At 53.3% G+C, this 9,740-nt stretch overlaps 1 protein-coding gene across 1 annotated transcript; it reads left to right on the top strand.

Annotated features, from left to right (window-relative positions):
* Window positions 1-4,675: 4,675 nt before the first annotated feature.
* HAND2 (heart and neural crest derivatives expressed 2) lies at window positions 4,676-6,662 on the top strand (the record flags this gene model as incomplete). Its single annotated transcript, XM_080709755.1, has 2 exons — window positions 4,676-5,230; window positions 6,564-6,662. 2 exons carry the CDS (start codon window positions 4,676-4,678, stop codon window positions 6,660-6,662), a joined length of 654 nt encoding a protein of 217 aa, XP_080565881.1.
* Between the last annotated feature and the right edge of the window lie 3,078 nt (window positions 6,663-9,740).

Here is a 9,740-nt window from a genome sequence, read left to right as displayed (position 1 = left end):
GTTTTCTGTCACCTCCTGGGTCTGATAGTCTTTCTGGGAATCTTAGCACACTCTGGAGTTCATTTTTGTATAGCTATTCAGGGGAAGCTCAACATCATTTCTACCACTTTCCTTAGGAAAACAAGGTGAAAAGAGATTTGAAAGATGATAAAGGGAATTGAGCCATAATTCTTGTAAATATAAAATGTGTGTTTATGGCCTTCTGGCCTGGCTCTTTTCAGGTCCAGTTTATTTTTGAGTTCCCATGAGCAAAACACAAGATACAAAATTGCCCTTGCCTTTGAAATAATAAATACCTCGAAAAGATCTGTATTTTCCCGAAAAACAGGCTGGCATGTTTTTAAAAAATGTTTAGTTTAAACCGGATTAATTTTAAAAGTAAGGTCTCGCAAGACCAAAAATGTTTGCAAGGGCATGCCCAGCCTTTCTCGTGCTCTTTGACTCTTTTACAGAGCAAGAAGAAGGAGACATGAGACATGAGCACAAAATAAATGTTTGAGTCCCATCTTGGTTTGGCTGGAGGTAAAGGAAGCAGGCGGTACAGAGGGTACACCGCATCAGCCACAGAAAGACTGTGGATGCAGGATTACAAACCCCCTCATGAACCTGGGCTGTCCTGCTGCAAAGGCGTCTCTAGACCTGCTCTCAGCCCTCAGCCTCAAAGGAAACACAGAAAAATGTCCTTTACTAGGATTTCTCCAGGGCAGCTCCCAGCCAGCATCATCTCCTTTCCCTGGGCACTCTGAGAAATCCAAATATTTATCCTTTGAAGAGCAGCACGCCAGAGGCCACACTAGTTCAGCCAGGGAGAACTGGGGGTTCCCAAGCCAGCATCTAAGCTAGGGACTGCACCCCTTTCTCTCTTGCTTTCCCCTTCATCATCAGCACCAACCTCTCCTTCGCCACCACTACAAATTAACTCCGCAGGCCACCTGAATTGGGAGCCGACCTGAGGGAGCATCTTAGCCTTACAGCTAAGGTCAATCCACCATCCTGGGATTCCTGGAGCAAAATGTGCTGCAGGACAGTAAAAGTAAAAAAGTGAACATGTCTGGTTGTTCACACAGGGTAGAGCTCAGCTAGTGGAGATCAGCCTGGCCTGAGTAGCCACTACAGTTGGAGACACCGCTAGTATTCATTCATTTCTCCTCTCTTTCCCAGCCACATCCAGAACACATTTCCCAAGCTCTAGCCTCTGGCTTTGGGTTTCTGAGATGCATAAAGATTTAGACCCATGGACCATCGCAATTGACTGATAATGATGCTGATGTTCAGATTAGCATCTTTTATGACCTTTTTCTGTCCCATGTTGTCCATTTCTTTTATCATCTAGATGCTACCAGGGGACCAAGAATCGATTCACCAATTTTGGTTGTTGTTGTTCAATGGTTTGTTTCAAATTAGAAAAAAAAAAAAAAGAACACGAGAAAGGCTGAGAGTGGCAAGTGCTGAACCTCCACAAATAAGGCCATTTGCCTCTGGTGGATGGAGTCTTGTGCCCTAATTCAGTGCTCCCTGTCTGGTTCCTTCCTCCTCCCTCCAATCCCCAAAACTCCGTGTTTCTGAAGGCAGCCAAGCAGTTACTTTGCCTAAACCTTTATCTGTTCCCACTGTGAGCATCTTCTTAATCTACCTGTTCCTAAGGCTTAAATGCATTTTTATAAACAGACTTTTTTTTAAATGTATCAAATGTCAGAGGATTGAACTACCAATATTTACACATTCAGGTTTTGCCTCCTGGTGAAAATGTAAACAGAATCCCAGGCCACACTACCTGTATTCTTTCTTGAAGAAGCAGTTCTTAAAAAGACTCTCCTTATGCCTAAAACTGCAGAGCCACCCAAGTCAGGAGTCTAGAGCTCTGTGCTGTTCTCTATTTTGTTATGATACCGGATATGAGCCCCTGGCGCTCACCACCAATGAGCCAGGTTTGAGCTACTCCTCAGCCTCTGTCCTCTTGGCAAGACGCTCAGCTGGGGTGTCCAGGGCAGTTCGCCATTTGGGGGAAAAAGGAATGCCCCCCTGGCAAGTTGACCCTTTAGGGAAAGAAAGAATGGATCCCCACATAAGATCTCAAACTATATTTCTTCAGAGATTTCTTCCTTCTACCACCGAGCCGCAGCAAGCCTGAAAACAAAATATTTCTTGGTGCTGCTGACCAGGGCCTGGGGGTAGTAGTGGCAAGGTCTGCACCCCTAGTCCACGGGTAGCACTGGAGTTCGGTTGCCTGGGTGTAAGTGCTGACCAGGTTTTCCCACCCCGATCGACAAGGTCAGCGCCTAGCAACTCGCCCCTAGGAAAGGGCTGTCTTTACAGAGTCCTCCGAGAATGAGGCTGGCTCCCTTCGTGGCTTAGAGCTTCACTGCCTGCTTCCAAAGGAGGATGCTCCGGGTGGGACCACTGGTCTCCATGGGTCTCCCCTCCCGGCCCTAACCGGCTTCTGCACTCTCTGTCCTGGATTCCCTCTGATTTACAACCCGCGGGCTTTTGTTGACACCCTTTATCACACTGAACTGAATCCATCCAGTGGGCAAAATCCTTTTATACACACATCAGCCTCTGCTTGAGGCTGGGCCCAAGCCTCGAGGGTAATTTCAGCTGCGGCCACTAACCACCCCGGCCCGGCAGCCTGAGCGCCTCCTCTGCAGGGCACGCCACCCGGGCGCCTCAGCCGAGTGCCCCGCGGCCCGGTGACTTACGAGTGGAGATCTACTTTCCGTTCTAATGCGTTCAAGATCGCCAAGGCCAGCAGTCTAAACATCCACGAGCCGTCCTCCCGGCCTGCCTCTTAAACTAGCGTTTAATGGTTCCCCTTCGATAACTAAACCTGCTTCCCACAGATGCCCGCTTTTATGGGAGAGGCAGGAATGCAGAGATATATTTATATGTTTGTTCATAAAAACTGGAAAATAAGCTCTGAACACGCTGTAAAAAATATTCAGTTACTTACCAAACAGGCTAGTTAAACCAGGAGAACACGGAAACCCGTCCACACCACAGATTCGGGGAATCGAGGTACCCGCACTTTGAAATCGTCCAAAGTCTCCACGGTGGCCGGTGTCTCTGCAGTATGGGGAAATAAAAGTATTTACAATCGCCTTGACCGTTTATTCTGGGGTCTCCACCGTGCCCTGAACCCATCACAATACCTTAAGGCATTCCAAACAGCCCCCGCCAAGGTAAGGCGGTGGGTAAGCAAAGAGCTGCGCCAGCTCAAAGGAGCGCCCCTCCGCAGCCGTGAGGTCTCGAAAGGACACCACGCCGGGCCCCCAACACCCACCCTTTGTGGGAGCCTGGAGCCCGCTGCTCCTGGGCCCCAGCTCAAAACCGCGTGAAGACCGCCCGCTCACTTTCCTGCAATCCGTTACCTACAAAACCCTTTGAAAAGCATTATCTACATTATTTTTTTGCCCCCCCCCAACCAGAAAAGAAAGCGGAGTGATACTATACCTGGCCTGCGATTCTTCAATATTTGAAAGTGTGGGGGGGGGGTATTTTAATAGTGGAGCATCTGTTAAACACTTGCATTAACCTCTGGCTGATAAAAAGTTTTTTTTAAGCCTGGCCCCCCCTTGTTTTAATTATCTTATGGTTATGAAGGGACAGCCAATCCTGGAAGAGGACCTAGACAATTAGCAACGTGAACATCAAAAAGTTTTATTGCGGAGAGAGCGAGGCGCCGCCCCCGCCGCCCCGGGATTGGCGTGAGGAGCCTCTGACGACATATATTAACCCGAGCGGCCCTAAAGATGTAGCTCTACATGGAGATCGTGCTGGGAAAATCCGCTCGCTCCCCTCCCGACATCCAGTCCAAGAGAACCGCCGCCGCCGCCCGGGAGCTCCCTCGCCACCGCGCAGACCCTCCCGAGACTCCGAGTCGCCGCGTTCCAGCGCCAAGGCACCTTTAGGGCCTCGAATCCTTGCTCGCCCCGAAAGGAGAGGATCCGGGAAAATGGATGCGCCGAGACCTCTCTGAAAACCCTCCGAGAGAGCCCGAGAGGACCGAGGACACGTTACTCGCGGCTAAAAACAAAAACAAAAACAAAAATCACATTCAAGGACCAAACCAACAACCAAAACTTCTCATTAAAACAATAAGCGCCCAAGAACCCAGAGCGGGCTGGTGGGGGAGGGGAGGAGGCGGGAAGGGGAGGGTCGCATGGAGGTAGCCTTGCCGTGAGCCGCCGACCCCGCCGCCGCCCCGCACCGCCGGGCCCCGCTCTCCAGCCGCGGCTCGACTCGCCCTCGGACTCCAGGTCAGCGGCGGCGCCCGGAGCAGCCTCGCGGGACCCCCGGCGCCTTTGCATGAGCACCAGAGCGTCCTGCCTGCGCCCAGCAGCCCGGGGAGCAGCGGCCGGCGCGCGGGCCCCAGAGCGCGGCGGGAGCCCGCGGCCGCGGCGGCGGCGGCCAGGGGCGCACGGTGCCGGGGCCAGCTCGCCGCGCCCCATGGGGAGTCGGCGGCCGCGGCGCTGCTGAGGCCGGCCCGCCCGGCCAGGCGGGGGGCCGGGGCCCGGGCTGCAGCAGCCCCCTGTGCGGCTGCCGGGGCGGCCCGGGCGCCCCGGGACTGGGGGGCGGGGGCTGGGCCAGGACGCGGGTCGCCGAGGCCGGGGCCCGGGCGGAGAGCGCGGCGGGGCTGCGCGCACGCTGGGGCGCGTGGAGGGGCGCCGAGGGCGACATGAGTCTGGTGGGGGGCTTCCCCCACCACCCCGTGGTGCACCATGAGGGCTACCCGTTCGCCGCCGCTGCCGCCGCCGCCGCCGCCGCCGCCGCCAGCCGCTGCAGCCACGAGGAGAACCCCTACTTCCACGGCTGGCTCATCGGCCACCCCGAGATGTCGCCCCCCGACTACAGCATGGCCCTGTCCTACAGCCCCGAGTACGCCAGCGGCGCCGCCGGCCTGGACCACTCCCATTACGGGGGAGTGCCTCCGGGCGCAGGGCCTCCGGGCCTGGGGGGGCCGCGCCCGGTGAAGCGCCGGGGCACCGCCAACCGCAAGGAGAGGCGCAGGACTCAGAGCATCAACAGCGCCTTCGCCGAGCTGCGCGAGTGCATCCCCAACGTGCCCGCCGACACCAAGCTCTCCAAGATCAAGACGCTGCGCCTGGCCACCAGCTACATCGCCTACCTCATGGACCTGCTGGCCAAGGACGACCAGAACGGCGAGGCGGAGGCCTTCAAGGCGGAGATCAAGAAGACGGACGTGAAGGAGGAGAAGAGGAAGAAGGAGCTGGTCAGTACCGGGGGCTCGAAGGCGGTTGGGGGGCGCGGGGTTCGGGGATCGGCTTCTTTCCAATAGGGCTGAAAATGGAATCCCGCGTTTTGGCTGCGTTAACTGCGCCAAGGTCGTTTGCACCGGGTTGTGGCCGGGAGCGCTTCCTGCAAACGGCAGAGGTGATGGGGAAGAATGTCAGCTGGAAGAGGGGAAGGTTCAGAGACCAACGTTGGGTGCTTCCGATTTTCTCTCGGGGTGATCCCTGCTCCCCGGGCGCTTAGGGCGGGCCTCCCTAACTGTGGGTGCGACGCATCTCCAGATCGCACCGGCGGGAGTACCTTATACTCGGCATCCTTAGGCCGCCAATCTGACCTTACTTTCAGATGTCTCTAACGTAAGCCACCCAGACATTCTCAGTTCCAATCATTTCACAATTGATTTCATTTTTTTCTCCAAAAAAAAGAGCTTCCCGCTGATTCTAAGACTAAAAAGGGTTTTTGTAGTTGCTCTCATTTACTACGCCAGAAGTGTAAAAGGTAACATTATATACTTTTATCTCAAAATACAGCTTCAATTTCTTTGCCTATGATATTAAAAGTAGTTTCCCAGATGCATATCCTCCAGGAGTATTTTCAGTTTTACTTTAAGGAGCCTGCACATTTTTAAAACAAGAAAGCGAATGTTAACGTGGTCATTGTTATTAACAATAGCAGGAAATTATACTGAGCCTTTTAAAGTTTTCTCAGGTCCCTACCAAGTGCCCAATAGGGTGGTATGTTCAGGACAGGGCTAAAAAAAAAAATTCCATTTGCCGAGATTTTTCTCTTTGGGGGCCTGTAGCGCTTTGATCACTGCATAATCAAGTGACCTCCCAAATAACCAAAGATTTCAGAGGCCTTAGAGAAGAGGTACTGTTAAGCAGGAGAGCCGAAAGCAGAGAGGCCTTCGTCCAATTTTTCCTAGCACTTGAATCTGGGATTGCTATTAAAAACAGAAGGTAGACTTAGTGCCCGGACCCTCCTCCCCACCCCCGCTGCTACCCCTACATCTGGAGTTAGAAAAATTCCCTCCGCTCCTCCATAAACGATTAGAAATTGGGCGGTTGTTTATAAACTTGCCTATCCAGTAGTTGAGAGCTGCAGCATTCGGGGAGGCCTTCGAGGTGGCATCGCAGACATCCATAACTTCTCTGCAGGGTCTGGGACTTGAAATCACACGCCCCCCCCCATACCTATCCTTCCTCCCTCGCTGTTTCCTGTGGCCCGGGAAGCGCTGGGGTGGTGTGGGACCAGCTATCCTCTCTGAATTTCTCTTTCCGGTTTTTCTCCCCCTTCGCCTTCCTTTTGCCCAGAATGAAATCTTGAAAAGCACAGTAAGCAGCAACGACAAGAAAACCAAGGGCCGGACGGGTTGGCCGCAGCACGTCTGGGCGCTGGAGCTCAAGCAGTGAACCAGAGGAGGAGGAGGAGGAGGAGGCAGAGGAGGAGAGAACCGGGGAGCCGGCGAAGGTGCCAGATGCAGACCCAGCACTCCCGGCAAGCCCTCAAGGCTCGGCTCCCAGGACTTCTTGCATTTGGATCATCCGGTTTATTTATGTGCAATTTCCTTCCCCTCTCTTGGCCCACCTTTGAGGCATCCGCTCCCCCTTCCCCTCCAAAAAAGTGGATATTTGAAGAAAAGCATTCCATATTTTAATATGAAGAGGACACTCCCGCGTGGTAAGGGATCCCTTCGACTCCTAGATTCTGTGTGTGTGAATGTCCCTCTTGGCTGTATAGACACCAGCATTGCCCCCTTCTCACCTGCCCCACTCCTTCCAGATACAGACAGCGGACACTAGTGCATATGTGAAGTGTATCCTTAATACTTGGCCTTTGGATATAAATATTCCTGGGGATTATAAAGTTTTATTTCAAAGCAGAAAACAGGGCCGATAACATTTCCGTTGGGGTCGGTATCTAGTGCTGTTGTTGCTTATGTGTTCATTCCCTAGTCGAAGATGTTTCCAACAGCTACGTGTTTTGTGCACTTCCGTCCTCTAAAACTAAGTGGAATTTAATTAATATTGAAGGTGTAAACGTTGTAAGTATTCAATAAACCACTGTGTGTTTTTTTACAAAAAAAAACCCCTATCGTTTAATGGTTGATACCTCAAAGAGAGTTTTGAAAACAAAGCTGTTATACTTGTTTTCATAATATTTAAAATATTCAGAAGTAAACTAAATTATCATAATTGCCTCTAACTTTATTTGAAAGAGTCAGTGGTTGGTTCTGATCAATCAATCAATGTGACCTGCAGTCCCAAAGGCGGAAGGAGGTGCAGTTAAAGAGAGGCATCCCTGGCGCAAATCACGCCCAAGCGCCTGGCCTTTATCAACGCGGTGTCCCTTCCTTCTCCCTCCACCTCACCCGGAGACCACAGAGTGGTCTTTCCGAGAAGTGTCAGGGTTGGAGAAAGCCCTGTAGTTGTGTGGGGAGGAAAGGTGTCCTCGGTTCTCTGAGATCAACCAGATGCGTTCAGCGGAGGCTTGGGTTGTGTTTTTCGGTGGAGGTGTAAGGAGGATTTCAGGCGTTATTACAGCCGCAGGAAATAGTCTAGGGTGTTTAGTTCAAAATACAGGGCTTTCTTCCAAGAAGAAACGGGGGGGGGGGAGAAGAGGAAGTTTTGCTAGTAGGCTAGGTGGGAGGATTGTCTTCTGAGCAGGCTCGGTTGGGGGCGGTGGGGGGCTTTTGAAGAAGTCTATGATTAGGTAACAGGGAATTTTACGTCAAGTAAGAAATCGCGAACAAGACCACAGATTTGAAGGGGGGCGAGGGGTGAGTTAGATTTACAAGGAGTTACAAGGAACTCAATATTAACCGTGCGGTGTCTGAAGTCGCCCCCGCCGCAGCCCCGCGCAGCGAGCGACTTTCTCCGCGGCCCCCAGCCGCCTGGGACGCCACCCGGTCCGGACTTTGTTTCTCCCGGAGTCCGGTAATGTCGTGGAAGAAAGTCCCCGCGGCCTCCTTTCCCGCAGGCTTGGCCAGAGTTTAAATCTGTTCTACAGACCAGAGAAACCGAAGTGCTATAAAGAACTGGCTCTGCAAACTGCGGGGAGGAGGAGCAGGAGGGGAGAGATCCGGGAGGGGGGAAAAGAAAGGTGAAACGTATTAAAAAGCGGTTTGTTTCATGCAACGCCGCCGCGTATATAAATCTGGTGTTGCAGAGCCTTGCCAGAGGGTTTCCATCTTGAAACCCATCCTCCGGGTGATGTTCGCACCTCGCCTGGGGCACAGACCCTCCTGATACCCCCAGGCTTCCCACGCCTGGCGGGTGTCTATCGCGACCTGGAGCTGGACCAGGCCGGCGCGGGCCTATTCGCTGGCGCCCCGGGAGAGCTGAGCGGGCGGCTCCGCGGACGGGTGCGGGCGGCCAACACCGCGAGGGCGAGGGGTTACGACAACTCGACCAAAGCGATCTGAACTTTCTCCCCTCGGGTCAGCCGGCGCTGGGCCGACCTGGTGGGCCAGGGACTGTGTTTACAGACACTTGCCTTTGTTTATAGCACGGGGGTGGGGGCAGAGGCGCGCCCAGGTTTTCAGTGGCCCTCTCTCAACCTTTGTCTGTAAGGGCCCATTGGCTTCCCCACCCTTACTAACAGCCGCCTTCTGCGTCTTTATTCTTACCGGTTCTGGAGAAAAGACTCCAAGTCCCACAGGTGGAAGAAAGGAGCCTTACCAGAGTGGTGGGGTGAATGTTGGTGGAGGGCTGGTGTTTTCCAAATATGATCCAAAGAGTTATCATCACCGTGTGTGTGTGTGTGTGTGTGTGTGTGTGTGTGTGTGTGTGTGTTTTCTAGGTAGCTGATCAGGCCTTAACTCGTGTCTGCTGGTGTAACACTTTTTCTGATTTATTAAACACCAACAGAGGGGAGCCAAGAAACCCCCATACATTGGCACCATGTAACAGTTTATTAATAAACATTTTTTTTTGCCGTACTGGGGATGGAACCCGGGGCATTCTATCTCAGAGCTACATCCCCAGTCCTATTTTTTAGTCTTTTTTATTTTTTGAAACAGGCTCTCACTGAGTTGCAAAGAGCCCCCCTAAGTAGCTGAGGCTGCCTCCGAATGCTGGGATCTCAAGCAGGCGCCACCACGCCCAGCTCAATACACATGTTTGTCTAGGTGGCTTGGACGGTCACCCTCCTTGTCTAGCATGGGCTGAGTGTGGTGTCATCCTCCTCCTCTTCTTGTTCTTCTCCACTTCTTCCAGGCCCAGCTCACTAGGCCCTTACACCCCATCTTCTCTGCCACTCCAACCCAGAAACCCCAACTGGCCAGAAACCCAACAGACCCCAGAGCTCAGCCAGCAGAAAACGCTAGCTTCCCGGGCAAGTCAGGCTGCCAAACCCCCTAGCTGAAGGCAACCCCCGCTGGCCTGCCACTTCAGCCAACAGGACCCCTCACCTCGGCACCTACAGGCAACCTTCCCAAGGCTCCCAGCCACCCACAGACCCTCCCCAGGAGGATGAGCCAGGGAGTGAGC

The sequence above is a fragment of the Muscardinus avellanarius genome (genome assembly GCF_963383645.1).
Source record: "Muscardinus avellanarius genome assembly, chromosome: 14".
NCBI classification, from domain to species: Eukaryota; Metazoa; Chordata; class Mammalia; order Rodentia; family Gliridae; genus Muscardinus; species Muscardinus avellanarius.
This window is presented reverse-complemented; position numbering and strand designations above follow the sequence as displayed.